The sequence below is a fragment of the Triticum urartu genome, chromosome 5A (genome assembly GCF_056163025.1).
Source record: "Triticum urartu cultivar PI428250 chromosome 5A, HENAU_Tu73, whole genome shotgun sequence".
NCBI lineage: Eukaryota > Viridiplantae > Streptophyta > Magnoliopsida > Poales > Poaceae > Triticum > Triticum urartu.
Window position 1 is genome coordinate 435,142,075 of NC_141877.1, and position 22,448 is coordinate 435,164,522.

Genomic DNA, 22,448 nt, shown 5'->3' on the forward strand with positions numbered 1-22,448 from the left:
TGACCCCGTTTCGATCGTAGGAGGTCCAAGAGAAGTTCGTTTCCTTCGTTTTGCAGTACACCACACCCCTCCTGGTGAACAAGATCATGTTTCTACCATATGCGGTCGAACACAAGGCTGTTTCCTCCGTTCTGCGGTACGCTAGGCCTCATTTCGGCTGTTCCGTCCAAACCGGTTGGCTCCCGATGGACATGACACATTCGGTTACCTCCCGATGAACACGATGATGCAGTTTCTCCATTCTGACCCAGCCGGTTGGCTGCCGATGAACAGGACGCCGTTGCTGCCTCTCCATGTACACGAGCCCCGACTGTACGTGTGTGCGAGTAGGCGTTCGAGACCCCGCCCATATGTACATACGTGGCCGTATTTACTTTCTTGCACCGTGGCTATACGTATGTGTAGATGCTACGTCCACGCCTCTACTACGATACGTGCCCTTCCTTACTCGGCCACGGTTCATCGCTGCATCCTGCAGACAGACCGATCGTATGTACGTACATGTTCGCGACCAGAATGACAACGATACGTACACTTCGGCCAGGTGGGTCCCGACTGTCAAGGAGGATAATGAGGCAGTTCCTTGTGTGCGAAGATGTAGCTCGTGTGTCCCAGCAGTCAGGGGGGAAATATTTTTTGCATGAAATACGGTGGCCCGTCCGGTAGGTCCCTGCTGTCAGGTGGAGGAATCATTATTTTAAGCATAATAGGGTTGCACTTCCTTGCTACGGCCATGGACCCAGCTGTCAGCCTCTCCACGTACAGTACTCTTCTGATATAAGTCGTTCCTTGACCACATTGACCACTCCGCGCCGACAGCACCAAGGCGGTGGACAATGGCGAGGCCTAGAAAGGGGACGACGCGGAGCCGGGGAAGACGCGGAAGTGGATGCCCACGCGGAGAGGAGTACGAGGGTTGATTGGTTCAGCTGTGGTGTGATGCTGCCGTCTCCAGAGAATAATACAGGGTGTGGGTGAGTAGAGGGAAGGCCTGGCCAGCGGCGGGAGTAGGGTGGGGCGGCGAGGCCTACGTGGTAGCACAGCCAGTCACGGGAGGCAGGAGCAGGCGACACGGTCGATGCTGGTTTGAGCAGCTGGAGCAAGAAGACCAGAGGTTGAAGAAGCATGACGGTCGATGCTAGAATCGTTTATATTGACTAAGTTAACAAATCCCTGCATCCGCGTCAACTTAGTAGGCCCACAAGTCAGCCTCCAAATATGGTGGGACCGACCTAGCAGCGGGGATATTCATTATTTTTGTGTGTAATAGCTGGTGGATACGAGATGTCAGCAGGGGGAATGTTTTTTTCACGAAATACAGAGGCCCTTCTGGTGGGTCCTGATAACCCACAAGTATAGGGGATCGCAACAGTTTTCCAGGGTAGAGTATTCAACCCAAATTTATTGATTCGACACAAGGGGAGCCAAAGAATATTCTCAAGTATTAGCAGCTGAGTTGTCAATTCAACCACACCTAGAAACTTAATATCTGCATCAAAGTATTTAGTAGCAAAGTAATACTCCCTCCGTTCCTTGATATAGGGTGTATAGTTTTTTTGCACGAATATTAACACATGGGCTGGGAGGGGAAATTTTGTTGGTTTTCGACGTAAAAGCCCCTGGCGCAAACACGTGAGACTAGAGAGAAAATCAGGCAAATCACGATCCTCTCTATCGCTGGCAGTTTTCTTCCTTATTAATCCCAACACAAATCCCACAATATCTCTCTGACTTATTCTCCCCTTATCGCTACCTCTCCATCGTCCCCGCGCATTTTCCCGCGAGCGAGCGAGCGCGCGCAGCTTCTTTACTCTCTCCCGCGCTGCATAAAGGCAAAAGCCTCGGCCAAATTCAAAATTCCGGAAGATTTTGCTCACGGAAAATTTTCAGCAGGGGAGGGAAAGACAATGGTGCCACTATGTGAAAATTTTCGTTTTGAAATTGGAGAAGATGGGGCTATAAATCCTCCCCTCCCAACCTAGCCATCTCATCATTCTCTCTCCCGATCGCCATCCCTGTCCCCGCTCGCCATCTCTCTTTCCCGGTCGCCATCTCCAATGGCTGGTCGCCGCTACGAGTGGATCAACTGGGATGGCCTTGGCAACGAGGCGGAGGAGGATGCGGCCGAGTTGAACTACGACTACGAGTGGGTCGTATCCGACCAAGGTATGTCCAATTTGGTTCATCCGTTCTTGCATTCGTTCTTCCCTAGCTGATTGAGTTCTGGTGTCATCATAGATGAAGACCTGGCAGAGAGTTCCCATCAACGTCGGGGACGAAGGCTTGGCCTAGCAGGTGGAGTAGTAAGGGGTTCGGGCGTGGGACATGGATGAGGAAACGTTGTTCGGTCAGGACTTGGACGAGGAGGCATAGGCCGATCAGGACTTGCTCAGCGTGTAGGTTCAGTCGTCAACCGAGCAATGGCGGGAGGAAACAGTGAGGGAGGCAGCAGGGAGGACGACGGGCATGCACGCGGTGGACACCGGCTTGGACTTGCGGGGTCAAGGCGTGGCCCTAATCCGGTGACTAGGTGGCCTGTTCACTGTCCAACTCAAGGTACGTACGTCGTCCATATTCTGAATATTGGTGTTGCAGTGTTTTTTCATGGTGTCGTTCATGTCCATAACTGATTTGATGCAACAGTTATACTCCTGATACATCCTGATTACATGCAGTAGTAGTTCTGCTCTGATTAGATACAGCAGTACGATAGTGTAGATATTGACCATAACTGATTAGATTATGTGTAGTTCATCAGGTGTAGGACTAGGAGAGTAGGAATCTTAGTCCAACTCAAGGTAGTCCATAATCTGAACATCATGCTAGTTAATCATGCTAGTAGGATCAGTACAAGAAGATCATGTGTAGATGCATATCAGCTGTACATGTAGATCATGCGTACATGCAGATCACATGTTCCTGGTGCTACTTTCGTACATATTCACCTTTTATAATCTCAGTGCTGCATATGCCAAATTTGTAAGCATAATTTTGATTGCAGAAGCACAAGAGAATGCTGAACTTGGTGATTCTGAGGAGCATGTAGAACAAGAACAAGAGGAAGATACCAATGTGGAAGGCGATGGGAATGGAGGAGCCTCAGGTAAACTGTAACCAACATTGTTTAATCATCAATTTAATCTATAGGTGCACAATGAACATTGCTTAATCATCAATATAATCTGCAGATGCCAATGGTACAATGATTAGGAAAAGAAGGTGGTATCAACTCCATGAGAAGCATACTGTATATGCTATGGTTCTAGAGAGGACCAAAGCTGGGGTATTGAGTCCAGGAGTGTCCAAAGAGGTGTCTGACCTTACAGGCATACCTCAGCGGACAATGCAAAACTGGTGGAAGAAATGCAAGGAAGCCGGTGGAATACACGCACTGGAAAACAAACGGGCAAAAAACTGCGGCCGCAAGAGGATAGAATTCGATCCAGAGGTTATCAAACAAGTGTATTTGAGGAAAAGAACAACTCTTAAAGATTTGGCAAACGAGTTGCACATGGCAAAGACGACATTATGGCATCGTTTGAAGGAGGGCCTGTTGAGGCGTCACACAAATGCCATCAAATCCACATTGACGGATGAAAACAAGGTAGGACGAGTAAGGTTTTGCTTGTTAATGTTTGATGAGCATACTGTTCCTCAGGATCCCAAATTCAAAGAGATGTACAACGTCATTCACATTGACGAGAAATGGTTCTACCGTTCACGCGGTAGCCAGAATTACTATTTGGCAATCGATGAAGAAGATCCATACCATAGCACGCAAAGCAAAAATTTCATTGAGAAGGTCAGAAATGTGTTTTTTCTTTAATTTCAATATTTGTATTGTTAAGATTGGCATGATAGTAGATATTCTTGTGTAGGTGTTGTTTTTGGCTGCGGTCGCTCGGCCACGCTTTGATGCGAACGGCACGATGATTTTTGATGGAAAACTTGGGATTTGGCCCTTCACATACCAAGAAGCGGCAAAGAGAAAAAGCAAGAACAGAGATGCTGGAACCATGGTAATGAGTGCTGTATTTGCATGATGAGTAATTTGTTTTTGATCCACAAAGTATATCTAACATGGTGACTAATTGTTTGCATTGCGCAGGTCACCAAAGTACTCCCCGCGGTTACTCAAAATGTATTCCGGGAGTACATGATTAATTTTCTTATTCCCGCCATAAGGGCGAGATGGCCTCCGGCTGAGCGTGGCATGCCAATATATGTACAGCAGGATAATGCAAAGACCCACATCCCTTTAGATGATCCAGAGTTTGTCGCCGCGGCTCAAGCTGAAGGATGGGACATCCATCTCACATGCCAGCCTCCAAACTCCCCTGACCTAAATATTATAGATTTAGGTTTTTTTGCAGCACTCCAGGCTCTTTTTCAGAAGTTGTCTCTAGGTATTACTAGAACTTAGAAATTTTTGAATACGATTAATTTTGAGTTGCACTGAATTTGTCAATTTGTGCAGGTTCTATTGAGGACATTGTGTTGAAGGTGCAGCAGGCATTCGGTGAGTATCCAACTGAGAGAAGCAACATAATTTTCCTCACTCTCCAATCCTGCATGATAGAAGTCTTGAAGCAATTTGGAGGAAACCGCTACAAAGTTCCGCACATGCGCAAGGCTGTGAGAGAGAGGCTCGGCGATCTCCCGGTGGCACTACAATGTGCTGCAAACATTGTTAATGATGCCATTGAATCCCTACCTGATGTTTAGTGATCGCCATTCAATTCTTAGTGTTTGCCGTGCAATGGTATTGAATAATGTAATCAAATTTAGTAGAGTATACGACAGTGTCATCAATAATCTTTAGTGGATGGGTTTCTTCAGTTGGATTGAATAATGTAACCGGATGGCAATGTTTCAATAATCTTGGCTTCATGCTTTTTTTACAGTCACTCGCAACAATAGAAGTACTCGGACAAAAGATCCACAAAATAGAGGTACCACAGTAAATTTATTTATGCAAAAGATCAACAAAATGGAGGTACCACGATAAATTTATTTATGTTGTCGATCAACTATTACATGTCCGCGGACGTGTACTTCATTTTCACAAACTCCCTAATTTTGAATCCCGCATCCGAGTCGCTTCCATGCTCTTCATCGTCACTGCATTTATTCTCGGAGTTGCTCGGTGAAGATTCGTTTGACGGTGGCTCGAACAAAACTCGAGTCTCGCCGCAGCCCGAACACACGTACGAACCCATGTTTGTCAGCCAATTAATTACTGGGTCCTTCATTGTTCCAGCCACTTGATGACACTCCAAGCATGGCATGGCCGCCGGCTTCGTCTCATCTTTTCCTGATGGAATGGAAGTCAGAGGCTTCACCTTCTCCCCATCCTTGGGAGCACAGTCCACTGGCTTGGTATCCTGGTTCTCCATGTGAGCGAAAAAGAGAGGCGGACAGATTGGTTCACACAAAAGAATGAATAAAAGGACGGTAGAAGATTTTTCTCTATAAATAGCCCGGCGGGATATGCACTAGTGCATGCAATCTTCTCTTTCCTAACAAAACTACAGCACGCATGCACATCATATACGAGATGGGGATTTGCCTTCTCCTTTTTTCTAGGAAGGTCATGCGTGGGTTGTAGCTTTTGTAGGGGTAAAAGAGTCAACTAAAGGAATACACCTTACAATCTGAATTTTTTCACAAAAAACTATACACCCTATATCAAGGAACGGAGGGAGTATGATAGTAGTGGTAACGATAGCAAAATGTAATGATAGCAAAAGTAATGTTTTTGGTATTTTGTAGTGATGATAGCAATAGCAGCGGAAAAGTAAATAAGCGAAGAACAATATATGGAAAACTCGTAGGCAATGGATCGGTGATAGAGAATTATGCCGGATGCGGTTCATCATGTAACAGTCATAACCTAGGGTGACACAGAACTAGCTCCAATTCATCAATGTAATGTAGGCATGTATTTCGAATATAGTCATACGTGCTTATGGAAAAGAACTTGCATGGCATCTTTTGTCCTACCCTCTTGTGGCAGCAGGGTCCTAGCGGAAACTAAGGGATATTAAGGCCTCCTTTTAATAGAGTACCAGACCAAAGCATTAACACATAGTGAATACATGAACTCCTCAAACTACGGTCATTACCGGTAAGTATCCTGATTATTGTCACTTCGGGGTTAACGGATCATAACACATAATAGGTGACTATAGACTTGCAAGATAGGATCAAGAACTCTCATATATTGATGAAAACATAATAGGTTCAGATCTGAAATCATGGCACTCGGGCCCTAGTGACAAGCATTAAGCATAGCAAAGTCATAGCAACATCAATCTCAGAACATAGTGGATACTAGGGATCAAACCCTAACAAAACTAACTCGATTACATGATAAATCTCATCCAACCCATCACCGTCCAGCAAGCCTACGATGGAATTACTCATGCACGGCGGTGAGCATCATGAAATTGGTGATGTAGGATGGTTGATGATGACGATGGCAACGGATTCCCCTCTCCGGAGCCCCGAACGGACTCCAGATCAGCCCTCCCGAGAGGTTTTAGGGCTTGACGGCGGCTCTGTATCGTAAAATGCGATGAATCCTTCTCCTTGATTTTTTCCTCTCCGAAACCAAATATATAGAGTTGGAGTTGAGGTCGGAGGATCTCCAGGGGGCCCACGAGGTAGGGGGAGCGCCCTGGGGGGCAGGCGTGCCCCCACCCTCATGGCTAGGGTGTGGGCCCCCTGTTCTTCATCTTTTGCAAGGATTTTTTATTATTTCAAAAAAGATATTCCATGAAGTTTCAGGTCACTCTGAGAACTTTTGTTTTTGCACATAAATAACACCATGGTAATCCTGCTGAAAACAACATCAGTTCGGGTTAGTTCCATTCAAATCATGCAAGTTAGAGTCCAAAACAAGGGCAAAAGTGTTTGGAAAAGTAGATACGACGGAGACGTATCAACTCCCCCAAGCTTAAACCTTTCCTTGTCCTCAGGGAATTCAGTTGACAAAATGAAAGTGATAAAGAAAAACTTTTACAAACTCTATTTGCTCTTGTTGTTGTAAATATGTAAAGCCAGCATTCAAGTTTTCAGCAAAGATTATGAACTAACCATATTCACAATAACGCATAGGTCTCATGTTTACTCATATCAATGGCATAATCAACTAGCGAGCAATAATAATAAATCTCGGATGACAACACTTTCTCAAAACAATCATAATATGATATAACAAGATGGTATCTCGCTAGCCCTTTCTGAGACCGCAAAACATAAATGCAGTGCACCTTTAAAGATCAAGGACTGACTAAACATTGTAATTCATGGTAAAAGAGATCCATTCAAGTCATACTCAATGTAAACTAACAGTAATGAATGCAAATGACAGTGGTGCTCTCCAACTGGTGCTTTTAATAAGAGGATGATGACTCAACATAAAAGTAAATAGATAGGCCATTCACAGAGGGAAGCAGGGATTTGTAGAGGTGCCAGAGCTCAGTTTGGAAATAGAGGTGAATAATATTTTGAGCGGTATACTTTCATTGTCAACATAACAACCAAGAGATGGCGATATCTTCCATGCTACACACATTATAGGCGGTTCCCAAACAGAATGGTAAAGTTTATACTCCCCATCCACCAACAAGCATCAATCCATGGCTTGCTCGAAACAACGAGTGCCTCCAACTAACAAGAGTCCCAGGGGGAGTTTTGTTTGCAATTATTTTGATTTAGTTTGCATAAAGCATGGGACTGGGCATCCCGGTGACCAACCATTTTCTCGTGAGTGAGGAGCGGAGTCCACTCCTCTTGAGAATAACCCGCCTAACATGGAAGATACGGACAGCCCTAGTTGATACATGAGCTATTCGGGCATACAAAACAGGATATTTATTTGAAGGTTTAGAGTTTGGCACATACAAATTTACTTGGAACGGCAGGTAGATACCGTATATGGGTAGGTATGGTGGACTCATATGTAATAACTTTGGGGTTTATGGAGTTGGATGCACAAGCAGTATTCCCGCTTAGTGTAGGTGAAGGCTAGCAAAATACTGGGAAGCGACCAGCTAGAGAGCGACAACAGTCATGAACATGCATTAAAATTAATCAACACCGAATGCAAGCATGAGTAGGATATAATCTACCATGAACATAAATATCGTGAAGGCTATGTTGATTTTGTTTCAACTACATGCGTGAACATGTGCCAAGTCAAGTCACTTAAATCATTCAGAGGAGGACCCTATCATACCACATCACAACCATTTTAATAGCATGTTGGCATGCAAGGCAAACCATTACAAGCTCCTAGCTAATGAAGCATGTCACAAGAAACTATGATCTCTAGTTGTCATTGCAAACGCGTTTATTCATAATAGGTTGAATCAGGAACGATGAACTAATCATATTTACAAAAACAAAAGAGGTCGAGTTCATACCAGCTTTTCTCATCTCAGTCAGTCCATCATATATCGTCATAATTGCCTTTCGCTTGCACGACCGAATGATGTGGATAATAATAATAGTGCACATGCATTGGACTAAGCTGGAATCTGCAAGCATTCAATAGATAGGAGAAGACAAGGCAATATGGGCTCTTTTGTTACATCAACAATAATGCATATAAGAGCTACTTCAACAATTTAATTATGGTCTTCTCCTATCGACCCCCAAAGCAAAGAAAAGAAATAAAACTATTTACACGGGAAAGGTCCCGACAAGCAAAAGAAGAACAGGAAATCATTTTGGGTTTTCTTTTTAATTACTACTACAAGCATGGAAAGTAAACTAATTAAAAGCTACAACTAATTTTTTTGGTTTTTCTTAAGGTTTATTAAACACACAAGAAGAAAGCATAAAAAAGGAAAATAAACTAGCATGGATGATACAATGAAAAAGTATGAGCACCGTCATCTAGCAATGAGTGTGTGAACATGAATATAATGTCGGTGGGAAATACGTACTCCCCCAAGCTTAGGCTTTTGGCCTAAGTTGGTCTATGGCCACGGCTGGCCTGGCGGATATCCATAATAATAGTTGGGGTCTTACTGAGATGCAGCGGCTATCGCCTCCTGAGCTGTAGCATGGCGACGAGCGGCCTCCGCCCTCCTCTCGTACTCATCTGCCTCCTCTCTGGTAATAACATATCTTCCTTTTGCCTCCGCACAAAGGAACTAGTGAGATAGTGATACTGGCGGCACTTTTCTTCCTCGAAGCTCACAAGATCAGCGTTACAAAAATATGCGTTAAATTCTTCCTTAATTCCCGCTCGATCCATAAAGTTTTCCGAAGGCCATTCACAAGGACGCACTAGAGCGTCTCTTGGTGGCTCTTCATCAGCATCAGCATTGCAAGCCTGGGCTCTTTTTTCCTTGAAGAGCCACCTTGGTACATTTTCCTAAACATATTTCTTCCTCTGAAAAATTTCTGAAATTTTTAGTAGCTTCAAAATAAAAGTAAACCAAACTCAATGAAATTGATAGCAACTACTCCTACAAGTGCCTAGAGCCTATATCATGCATCAAAACTACTTGGAACCACATAAATTTGACATGCAAGCTCAAGAACAGGGATACCAAGGAACAATCTCCCCAAGCAGTTTTGCGAGAGGTGCTTTGAGCAAGGAGATCGAAAATGACAGCAAAATGAGTTTGGACTCTGGTTTGAGCTGGATATTTGTGTTTGTGGGAGGAATAAGGAGTGTGTGGGTGCAGGAATAAGTGGAGGAGGGTCACCATGGGCCCACGAGGCAGGGGGGCGCGCCCTCCACCCTCGTGGCCAGGTGGATGCTCCCCGTGTTGTGTTCTCAGTGCCAAATATTCTCAAATATTCCAGAAAAAATCATATTTAAATTTCAGGGCATTTGGAGAACTTTTATTTTCGGGGTATTTTTATATTGCAGGGATAATTTAGATAACAGACAGAGAAATTCTATTTTTATTTTATTTAATATAAATAACAGAAAGTAAAAGGAGGGCACAGAAGGTTGTGCCTTCTAGTTTCATCCATCTCATGCTCATCAAAAGGAATCCAGTAACAAGGTTGATCAAGTCTTGTTAACGAACTCATTCCGAATAACATGTAACCAGAGAAATTTCGAATAACACTATGTTACCTCAATAGGGATATGCACATCCCCAATAATAAGAATATCATATTTCTTCTTGACAGTAGGAAGAGGAAATTCAAAACCTCCAAATATAATCGATGGAATTTTCCAATAGAGTTTATACTATGAAGTTGAGGTTGTTTCCTCGGAAAGTGTATTGTATGCTCATTACCATTAACATGAAAACTGACATTGCCTTTAGTGCAATCAATAACAGCCCCTGCCATATTCAAAAAGGGTCTTCCAAGAATAATAGGCATACTATCGTCCTCGGGAATATCAAGAATAACAAAGTCCGTTAAAATAGTAACATTTGCAACTATAACAGGCACATCCTCACAAATACCGACAGGTATAGCAGTTGATTTATCATCCATTTGCAAAGATATTTAAGTAGGTGTCAAATTATTCAAATCAAGTCTACGATATAAAGAGAGAGGCATAACACTAACACCGGCTCCAAGATCACATAAAGCAGTTTTAACATAATTTCCTTTAATGGAGCACGGTATAGTTGGTACTCCTGGATATCCAAGTTTCTTGCGTATTCCACCCTTAAAAGTATAATTAGCAAGCATGGTGGAAATTTTAGCTTCCGGTATCTTTCTCTTATTTGTAACAATTTCTTTCATATACTTAGCATAAGGATTCAGTTTAAGCATATCAGTTAATCGGATACGCAAAAAGATAGGTCTAATCATTTTAGCAAAGCGCTCAAAATCCTCATCATCCTTTTTCTTGGATGGTTTGGGAGGAAAAGGCATGGGTTTCTGAACCCATGGTTCTCTTTCTTTACCAAGTTTCCTAGCAACAAAGTCTTTCTTATCATAACGTTGATTCTTTGATTGTGGGTTATCAAGATCAACAGCAGGTTCAATTTCTATATCATTATCATTACTAGGTTGAGCATCATCATGTACATTATAATTATCACTAGTTTCAGGTTCATTACCAGATTGTGTTTCAGCATGAGAAATAGAAATATCATTTGGATTCTCAGGTGGTTGAGCAATAGGTTCTCTAGAAGCATGCAAAGTCCTATCATTTTTCTTTTTCTTCCTTTTAGAATGACTAGGTGCATCTATATTATTTCTCTGAGAATCTTGATCAATTCTCTTAGGGTGGCCTTCAGGATACAAAGGTTCCTGAGTCATTCTACCACCTCTAGTCATAACTCTAACAACATTATAATTATTCTTACCATTCAATTCATTGAGCAAATCATTTTGAGCCTTAAGTACTTGTTCTACTTGAGTGGTAACCATAGAAGCATGTTTACTAATAAGTTTAAGTTCAGCTTTGATATTAGCCATATAATCACCCAAGTGTTCAAGCATATTTGAATTATATTTCAACTGTCTACCAAAATAAGCATTAAAGTCTTCTTGCTTAACCATAAATTTATCAAACTCATCTAAGCATGGGCTAGCAAACTTAGTAAATGGGATTTCAGCTTTATCATATCTATAGAGAGAATTTATCTTTACTACCTATGTCGGATTATCAAGATCATGAGTTTCTTCAATAGGTAATGGATTAAGATCATATGTTTCTTCACCAGGCGGTAAATTAAGACCGTGTATTTCTTCAATAGGAGGTAAATTCTTAACATCTTCAGCTTTAATACCTTTTTCTTTCATAGATTTCTTTGCCTCTTGCATATCTTCAGGATTGAGAAACAGAACACCTCTTTTCTTCAGAGTTGGTTTAGGAATAGGCTCAGGAAGTGTCCAATTATTTTCATTTGTCAACATATTATTCAATAGAACTTCAGCTTCATCCGGTGTTCTTTCCCTGAAAACAGAACCAACACAACTATCTAGGTAATCTCTGGAAGCATCAGTTAGTCCATTATAAAATATATCAAGTATTTCATTTTTCTTAAGAGCATGATCAGGCAAAGCATTTAGTAATTGGAGAAGCCTCCCCCAAGCTTGTGGGAGACTCTCTTCTATAATTTGCACAAAATTATATATATCATTTAAGGCAACTTGTTTCTTATGAGCAGGGAAATATTTAGCAAAGAAGTAATAAATCATATCGTGGGGACTACGCACACAACCAGGATCAAGAGAATTAAACCATATCTTAGAATCATCCTTTAATGAGAATGAAAATATTTTAAGGATATAAAAGTAACGAGTTCTCTCATCATTAGTGAACAGGGTAGCTATATCATTTAATTTAGTAAGATGTGCCACAATAGTTTCAGATTCATAGCCATGAAAAGGATCAGATTCAACCAAAGTAATTATATTAGGATCAACAGAGAATTCATAATCCTTATCAGTAACACAAATAGGTGAAGTAGCAAAAGCAGGGTCTGGTTTCATTCTAGCATTAAGATATTGCTGCTTCCATTTAGCTAATAACCTCTTGAGTTCGTATCTATCTTTGCAAGCTAAAATAGCTAAAACAATTTCTTTTTCAAAAACATAACCCTCAGGAATAACAGGTGATTCATATTCATTAGAGGGAGAGTCTTCATCATCAGTTTCATCAATATTATCAGATTCAATATTTTCACTCTAGATAGGTCTAATCATTTCAGCAAAGCGCTCAAAATCCTCATCATCCTTTTTCTTGGATGGTTTGGGAGGAAAAGGCATGGGTTTCTGAACCCATGGTTCTCTTTCTTTACCATGTTTCCTAGCAACAAAGTCTTTCTTATCATAACGTTGATTCTTTGATTGTGGGTTATCAAGATCAACAACAGGTTCAATTTCTATATAATTATCATTACTAGGTTGAGTATCATCATGAACATTATTATTATCCCTAGTTTCAGGTTCATTACCAGATTGTGTTTCAGCATCAGAAATATAAATATCATTTGGATTCTCAGGTGGTTGAGCAATAGGTTCACTAGAAGCATGCAAAGTCCTATCATTTTTCTTTTTCTTCCTTTTAGAAGGACTAGGTGCATCTATATTATTTCTCTGAGAATCTTGATCAATTCTCTTAGGGTGGCCTTTAGGATACAAAGGTTCCTGAGTCATTCTACCACCCCTATTCATAACTCTAACAACATTATCATTATTCTTACTATTCAATTCATTGAGCAAATCATTTTGAGCCTTAAGTACTTGTTCTACTTGAGTGGTAACCATAGAAGCATGTTTACTAATAAGTTTAAGTTCACCTTTTACATTAGCCATATAATCACCCAAGTGTTCAAGCATATTTGAATTATATTTCAACTGTCTACCAAAATAAGCATTAAAGTCTTCTTGCTTAACCATAAATTTATCAAACTCATCTAAGCATGGGCTAGCAAACTTAGTAAATGGGATTTCAGCTTATCATATCTATAGAGAGAATTTATCTTTACTACCTGTGTCGGATTATCAAGATCATGAGTTTCTTCAACAGGTAATGGATTAAGATCATATGTTTCTTCACCAGGCGGTAAATTAAGACCGTGTATTTCTTCAATAGGAGGTAAATTCTTAACATCTTCAGCTTTAATACCTTTTTCTTTCATAGATTTCTTTGCCTCTTGCATATCTTCAGGATTGAGAAACAGAACACCTCTTTTCTTCAGAGTTGGTTTAGGAATAGGCTCAGGAAGTGTCCAATTATTTTCATTTGTCAACATATTATTCAATAGAACTTCAGCTTCATCCGGTGTTCTTTCCCTGAAAACAGAACCAACACAACTATCTAGGTAATCTCTGGAAGCATCAGTTAGTCCATTTTAAAAGATATCAAGTATTTCATTTTTCTTAAGAGCATGATCAGGCAAAGCATTTAGTAATTGGAGAAACCTCCCCCAAGCTTGTGGGAGACTCTCTTCTATAATTTGCACAAAATTATATATATCCTTTAAGGCAGCTTGTTTCTTATGAGCAGGGAAATATTTAGGAGAGAAGTAATAAATCGTATCCTGGGGACTACGCACACAACCAGGATCAAGGGAATTAAACCATATCTTAGAATCACCCTTTAATGAGAACGAAAATATTTTAAGGATATAAAAGTAACGAGTTTTCTCATCATTAGTGAACAGGGTAGCTATATCATTTAATTTAGTAAGATGCGCCACAATAGTTTCAGATTCATAGCCATGAAAAGGATCAGATTCAACCAAAGTAATTATATTAGGATCAACAGAGAATTCATAATCCTTATCAGTAACACAAATAGGTGAAGTAGCAAAAGCAGGGTCTGGTTTCATTCTAGCATTAAGAGATTGCTGCTTCCATTTAGCTAATAACCTCTTGAGTTCGTATCTATCTTTGCAAGCTAAAATAGCTAAAACAATTTCTTTTTCAAAAACATAACCCTCAGGAATAACAGGTGATTCATATTCATTAGAGGGAGAGTCTTCATCATCAGTTTCATCAATATTATCAGATTCAATATTTTCACTCTAGATAGGTCTAATCATTTCAGCAAAGCGCTCAAAATCCTCATCATCCTTTTTCTTGGATGGTTTGGGAGGAAAAGGCATGGGTTTCTGAACCCATGGTTCTCTTTCTTTACCATGTTTCCTAGCAACAAAGTCTTTCTTATCATAACGTTGATTCTTTGATTGTGGGTTATCAAGATCAACAACAGGTTCAATTTCTATATAATTATCATTACTAGGTTGAGTATCATCATGAACATTATTATTATCCCTAGTTTCAGGTTCATTACCAGATTGTGTTTCAGCATCAGAAATATAAATATCATTTGGATTCTCAGGTGGCTGAGCAATAGGTTCACTAGAAGCATGCAAAGTCCTATCGTTTTTCTTTTTCTTCCTTTTAGAAGGACTAGGTGCATCTATATTATTTCTCTGAGAATCTTGATCAATTCTCTTAGGGTGGCCTTCAGGATACAAAGGTTCCTGAGTCATTCTACCGCCTCTAGTCATAACTCTAACAACATTATCATTATTCTTACTATTCAATTCATTGAGCAAATCATTTTGAGCCTTAAGTACTTGTTCTACTTGAGTGGTAACCATAGAAGCATGTTTACTAATAAGTTTAAGTTCACCTTTGACATTAGCCATATAATCACCCAAGTGTTCAAGCATATTTGAATTATATTTCAATTGTCTACCAAAATAAGCATTAAAGTCTTCTTGCTTAACCATAAATTTATCAAACTCATCTAAGCATGGGCTAGCAAACTTAGTAAATGGGATTTCAGCTTTATCATATCCATAGAGAGAATTTATCTTTACTACCTGTGTCGGGTTATCAAGATCATGAGTTTCTTCAATAGGTAATGGATTAAGATCATATGTTTCTTCACCAGGCGGTAAATTAAGACCGTGTATTTCTTCAATAGGAGGTAAATTCTTAACATCTTCAGCTTTAATACCTTTTTCTTTCATAGATTTCTTTGCCTCTTGCATATCTCCAGGATTGAGAAACAGAACACCTCTTTTCTTCAGAGTTGGTTTAGGAATAGGCTCAGGAAGTGTCCAATTATTTTCATTTGTCAACATATTATTCAATAGAATTTCAGCTTCATCCGGTGTTCTTTCCCTGAAAACAGAACCAACACAACTATCCAGGTAATCTCTGGAAGCATCGGTTAGTCCATTATAAAAGATATCATGTATTTCATTCTTCTTAAGAGCATGATCAGGCAAAGCATTTAGTAATTGGAGAAGCCTCCCCCAAGCTTGTGGGAGACTGTCTTCTATAATTTGCACAAAATTATATATATCCTTTAAGGCAGCTTGTTTCTTATGAGCAGGGAAATATTTAGGAGAGAAGTAATAAATCGTATCCTGGGGACTACGCACACAACCAGGATCAAGGGAATTAAACCATATCTTAGAATCACCCTTTAATGAGAACGAAAATATTTTAAGGATATAAAAGTAACGAGTTTTCTCATCATTAGTGAACAGGGTAGCTATATCATTTAATTTAGTAAGATGCGCCACAATAGTTTCAGATTCATAGCCATGAAAAGGATCAGATTCAACCAAAGTAATTATATTAGGATCAACAGAGAATTCATAATCCTTATCAGTAACACAAATAGGTGAAGTAGCAAAAGCAGGGTCTGGTTTCATTCTAGCATTAAGAGATTGCTGCTTCCATTTAGCTAATAACCTCTTGAGTTCGTATCTATCTTTGCAAGCTAAAATAGCTAAAACAATTTCTTTTTCAAAAACATAACCCTCAGGAATAACAGGTGATTCATATTCATTAGAGGGAGAGTCTTCATCATCAGTTTCATCAATATTATCAGATTCAATATTTTCACTCTAGATAGGTCTAATCATTTCAGCAAAGCGCTCAAAATCCTCATCATCCTTTTTCTTGGATGGTTTGGGAGGAAAAGGCATGGGTTTCTGAACCCATGGTTCTCTTTCTTTACCATGTTTCCTAGCAACAAAGTCTTTCTTATCATAACGTTGATTCTTTGATGGTGGGTTATCAAGATCAACAACAGGTTCAATTTCTATATAATTATCATTACTAGGTTGAGTATCATCATGAACATTATTATTATCCCTAGTTTCAGGTTCATTACCAGATTGTGTTTCAGCATCAGAAATATAAATATCATTTGGATTCTCAGGTGGCTGAGCAATAGGTTCACTAGAAGCATGCAAAGTCCTATCGTTTTTCTTTTTCTTCCTTTTAGAAGGACTAGGTGCATCTATATTATTTCTCTGAGAATCTTGATCAATTCTCTTAGGGTGGCCTTCAGGATACAAAGGTTCCTGAGTCATTCTACCGCCTCTAGTCATAACTCTAACAACATTATCATTATTCTTACTATTCAATTCATTGAGCAAATCATTTTGAGCCTTAAGTACTTGTTCTACTTGAGTGGTAACCATAGAAGCATGTTTACTAATAAGTTTAAGTTCACCTTTGACATTAGCCATATAATCACCCAAGTGTTCAAGCATATTTGAATTATATTTCAATTGTCTACCAAAATAAGCATTAAAGTCTTCTTGCTTAACCATAAATTTATCAAACTCATCTAAGCATGGGCTAGCAAACTTAGTAAATGGGATTTCAGCTTTATCATATCCATAGAGAGAATTTATCTTTACTACCTGTGTCGGGTTATCAAGATCATGAGTTTCTTCAATAGGTAATGGATTAAGATCATATGTTTCTTCACCAGGCGGTAAATTAAGACCGTGTATTTCTTCAATAGGAGGTAAATTCTTAACATCTTCAGCTTTAATACCTTTTTCTTTCATAGATTTCTTTGCCTCTTGCATATCTCCAGGATTGAGAAACAGAACACCTCTTTTCTTCAGAGTTGGTTTAGGAATAGGCTCAGGAAGTGTCCAATTATTTTCATTTGTCAACATATTATTCAATAGAATTTCAGCTTCATCCGGTGTTCTTTCCCTGAAAACAGAACCAACACAACTATCCAGGTAATCTCTGGAAGCATCGGTTAGTCCATTATAAAAGATATCATGTATTTCATTCTTCTTAAGAGCATGATCAGGCAAAGCATTTAGTAATTGGAGAAGCCTCCCCCAAGCTTGTGGGAGACTGTCTTCTATAATTTGCACAAAATTATATATATCCTTTAAGGCAGCTTGTTTCTTATGAGCAGGGAAATATTTAGCAGAGAAGTAATAAATCGTATCCTGAGGACTACGCACACAACCAGGATCAAGAGAATTAAACCATATCTTAGAATGACCCTTTAATGAGAACGAAAATATTTTAATGATATAAAAGTAACGAGTTCTCTCATCATTAGTGAACACGGTAGCTATATCATTTAATTTAGTAAGATGTGTCACAACAGTTTCAGATTCATAACCATGAAAAGGATCAGATTCAACCAAAGTAATTATATTAGGATCAACAGAGAATTCATAATACTTATCAGTAACACAGATAGGTGAAGTGGCAAAAGCAGGGCCTGGTTTCATTCTAGCATTAAGAGATTGCTGCTTCCATTTAGCTAATAACCTCTTGAGTTCGTATCTATCTTTGCAAGCTAAAATAGCTAAAACAATTTCTTTTTCAAAAACATAACCCTCAGGAATAATAGGTGATTCATATTCATTAGAGGGAGAGTCTTCATCATCAGTTTCATCAATATTATCAGATTCAATATTTTCACTCTAGATAGGTCTAATCATTTCAGCAAAGCGCTCAAAATCCGCATCATCCTTTTTCTTGGATGGTTTGGGAGGAAAAGGCATGGGTTTCTGAACCCATGGTTCTCTTTCTTTACCATGTTTCCTAGCAACAAAGTCTTTCTTATCATAACGTTGATTCTTTGATTGTGGGTTATCAAGATCAACAACAGGTTCAATTTCTATATAATTATCATAACTAGGTTGAGTATCATCATGAACATTATTATTATCCCTAGTTTCAGGTTCATTACCAGATTGTGTTTCAGCATCAGAAATATAAATATCATTTGGATTCTCAGGTGGTTGAGCAATAGGTTCACTAGAAGGATGCAAAGTCCTATCATTTTTCTTTTTCTTCCTTTTAGAAGGACTAGGTGCATCTATATTATTTATCTGAGAATCTTGATCAATTCTCTTAGGGTGGCCTTCAGGATACAAATGTTCCTGAGTCATTCTACCGCCTCTAGTCATAACTCCAACAACATTATCATTATTCTTACTATTCAATTCATTGAGCAAATCATTTTGAGCGTTAAGTACTTGTTCTACTTGAGTGGTAACCATAGAAGCATGTTTACTAATAAGTTTAAGTTCACCTTTGACATTAGCCATATAATCACCCAAGTGTTCAAGCATATTTGAATTATATTTCAACTGTCTACCAAAATAAGCATTAAAGTCTTCTTGCTTAACCATAAATTTATCAAACTCATCTAAGCATGGGCTAGCAAACTTAGTAAATGGGATTTCAGGTTTATCATATCTATAGAGAGAATTTATCTTTACTACCTGTGTCGGATTATCAAGATCATGAGTTTCTTCAATAGGTAATGGATTAAGATCATATGTTTCTTCACCAGGCGGTAAATTAAGACCGTGTATTTCTTCAATAGGAGGTAAATTCTTAACATCTTCAGCTTTAATACCTTTTTCTTTCATGGATTTCTTTGCCTCTTGCATATCTTCAGGATTGAGAAACAGAACACCTCTTTTCTTCAGAGTTGGTTTAGGAATAGGCTCAGGAAGTGTCCAATTATTTTCATTTGTCAACATATTATTCAATAGAACTTCAGCTTCATCCGGTGTTCTTTCCCTGAAAACAGAACCAACACAATTATCCAGGTAATCTCTGGAAGCATCAGTTAGTCCATTATAAAATATATCAAGTATTTCATTTTTCTTAAGAGCATGATCAGGCAAAGCATTTAGTAATTGGAGAAGCCTCCCCCAAGCTTGTGGGAGACTCTCTTCTATAATTTGCACAAAATTATATATATCATTTCAGGCAGCTTGTTTCTTATGAGCAGGGAAATATTTAGCAAAGAAGTAATAAATCATATCCTGGGGACTACGCACACAACCAGGATCAAGATAATTAAACCATATCTTAGAATCATCCTTTAATGAGAATGAAAATATTTTAAGGATATAAAAGTAACGAGTTCTCTCATCATTAGTGAACAGGGTAGCTATATCATTTAATTTAGTAAGATGTGCCACAATAGTTTTAGATTCATAGCCATGAAAAGGATCAGATTCAACCAAAGTAATTATATTAGGATCAACAGAGAATTCATAATCCTTATCAGTAACACAAATAGGTGAAGTAGCAAAAGCAGGGTTTGGTTTCATTCTAGCATTAAGAGATTGCTGCTTCCATTTAGCTAATAACCTCTTGAGTTCGTATCTATCTTTGCAAGCTAAAATAGCTAAAACAATTTCTTTTTCAAAAACATAACCCTCAAGAATAACAGGTGATTCATATTCATTAGAGGGAGAGTCTTCATCATCAGTTTCATCAATATTATCAGATTCAATATTTTCACTCTAGATAGGTCTAATCATTTCAACAAAGCGCTCAAAATCCTCATCATCCTTTTTCTTGGATGGTTTGGGAGGAGAAGGCATGGGTTTCTGAACCCATGGTTCTCTTTCTTTACCATGTTTCCTAGCAACAAAGTCTTTCTTATCATAACGTTGATTCTTTGATTGTGGGTTATCAAGATCAACAACAGGTTCAATTTCTATATAATTATCATTACTAGGTTGAGTATCATCATGAACATTATTATTATCCCTAGTTTCAGGTTCATTACCAGATTGTGTTTCAGCATCAGAAATATAAATATCATTTGGATTCTCAGGTGGTTCAGCAATAGGTTCACTAGAAGCATGCAAAGTCCTATCATTTTTCTTTTTCTTCCTTTTAGAAGGACTAGGTGCATCTATATTATTTCTCTAAGAATCTTGATCAATTCTCTTAGGGTGGCCTTCAGGATACAAAGGTTCCTGAGACATTCTACCGCCTCTAGTCATAACTCTAACAACATTATCATTATTCTTACTATTCAATTCATTGAGCAAATCATTTTGAGCCTTAAGTACTTGTTCTACTTGAGTGGTAACCATACAAGCATGTTTACTAATAAGTTTAAGTTCACCTTTGACATTAGCCATATAATCACCCAAGTGTTCAAGCATATTTGAATTATATTTCAACTATCTACCAAAATAAGCAGTAAAGTCTTCTTGCTTAACCATAAATTTATCAAACTCATCTAAGCATGGGCTAGCAAACTTAGTAAATGGGATTTCAGCTTTATCATATCTATAGAGAGAATTTATCTTTACTACCTGTGTCGGCTTATCAAGATCATGAGTTTCTTCAATAGGTAATGGATTAAGATCATATGTTTCTTCACCAGGCGGTAAATTAAGACCGTGTATTTCTTCAATAGGAGGTAAATTCTTAACATCTTCAGCTTTAATACCTTTTTCTTTCATGGATTTCTTTGCCTCTTGCATATCTTCAGGATTGAGAAACAGAACACCTCTTTTCTTCAGAGTTGGTTTAGGAATAGGCTCAGGAAGTGTCCAATTATTTTCATTTGTCAACATATTATTCAATAGAATTTCAGCTTCATCCGGTGTTCTTTCCCTGAAAACAGAACCAACACAACTATCCAGGTAATCTCTGGAAGCATCGGTTAGTCCATTATAAAAGATATCATGTATTTCATTTTTCTTAAGAGCATGATCAGGCAAAGCATTTAGTAATTGGAGAAGCCTCCCCCAAGCTTGTGGGAGACTGTCTTCTATAATTTGCACAAAATTATATATATCCTTTAAGGCAGCTTGTTTCTTATGAGCAGGGAAATATTTAGCAGAGAAGTAATAAATCATATCCTGAGGACTACGCACACAACCAGGATCAAGAGAATTAAACCATATCTTAGAATGACCCTTTAATGAGAACGAAAATATTTTAATGATATAAAAGTAACGAGTTCTCTCATCATTAGTGAACACGGTAGCTATATCATTTAATTTAGTAAGATTTGTCACAACAGTTTCAGATTCATAACCATGAAAAGGATCAGATTCAACCAAAGTAATTATATTAGGATCAATAGAGAATTCATAATACTTATCAGTAACACAGATAGGTGAAGTGGCAAAAGCAGGGCCTGGTTTCATTCTAGCATTAAGAGATTGCTGCTTCCATTTAGCTAATAACCTCTTGAGTTCGTATCTATCTTTGCAAGCTAAAATAGCTAAACCAATTTCTTTTTCAAAAACATAACCCTCAGGAATAACAGGTGATTCATATTCATTAGAGGGAGAGTCTTCATCATCAGTTTCATCAATATTATCAGATTCAATATTTTCACTCTAGATAGGTCTAATCATTTCAGCAAAGCGCTCAAAATCCTCATCATCCTTTTTCTTGGATGGTTTGGGAGGAAAAGGCATGGGTTTCTGAACCCATGGTTCTATTTCTTTACCATGTTTCCTAGCAACAAAGTCTTTCTTATCATAACGTTGATTCTTTGATTGTGGGTTATCAAGATCAACAACAGGTTCATTTTCTATATAATTATCATTACTAGGTTGAGTATCATCATGAACATTATTATTATCCCTAGTTTCAGGTTCATTACCAGATTGTGTTTCAGCATCAGAAATATAAATATCATTTGGATTCTCAGGTGGTTGAGCAATAGGTTCACTAGAAGCATGCAAAGTCCTATCATTTTTCTTTTTCTTCCTTTTAGAAGGACTAGGTGCATCTGTATTATTTCTCTGAGAATCTTAATCAATTCTCTTAGGGTGGCCTTCAGGATACAAAGGTTCCTGAGTCATTCTACCGCCTCTAGTCATAACTCTAACAAAATTATCATTATTCTTACTATTCAATTCATTGAGCAAATCATTTTGAGCCTTAAGTACTTGTTCTACTTGAGTGGTAACCATAGAAGCATGTTTACT

General features: G+C 38.7%; 1 protein-coding gene across 1 annotated transcript; it reads left to right on the plus strand.

The window, feature by feature from the left end:
• The first annotated feature begins 3,256 nt into the window (after positions 1-3,256).
• On the plus strand, positions 3,257-4,725 carry LOC147971784 (uncharacterized). The gene is made up of 4 exons (XM_087522852.1): positions 3,257-3,802; positions 3,879-4,019; positions 4,109-4,406; positions 4,478-4,725. Exons 1-4 carry the CDS (start codon positions 3,257-3,259, stop codon positions 4,723-4,725), a joined length of 1,233 nt encoding a protein of 410 aa, XP_087378978.1.
• Positions 4,726-22,448: the final 17,723 nt, after the last annotated feature.

Coding starts and splice junctions, on each gene's coding strand:
- LOC147971784 (XM_087522852.1), top strand. CDS start 3,257: ATGGTTCTAGAGAGGACCAAAGCTGGGGTATTGAGTCCAGGAGTGTCC. Junction 3,803..3,878: donor GCAAAAATTTCATTGAGAAG/GTCAGAAATGTG, acceptor ATTCTTGTGTAG/GTGTTGTTTTTGGCTGCGGT. Junction 4,020..4,108: donor ACAGAGATGCTGGAACCATG/GTAATGAGTGCT, acceptor TGCATTGCGCAG/GTCACCAAAGTACTCCCCGC.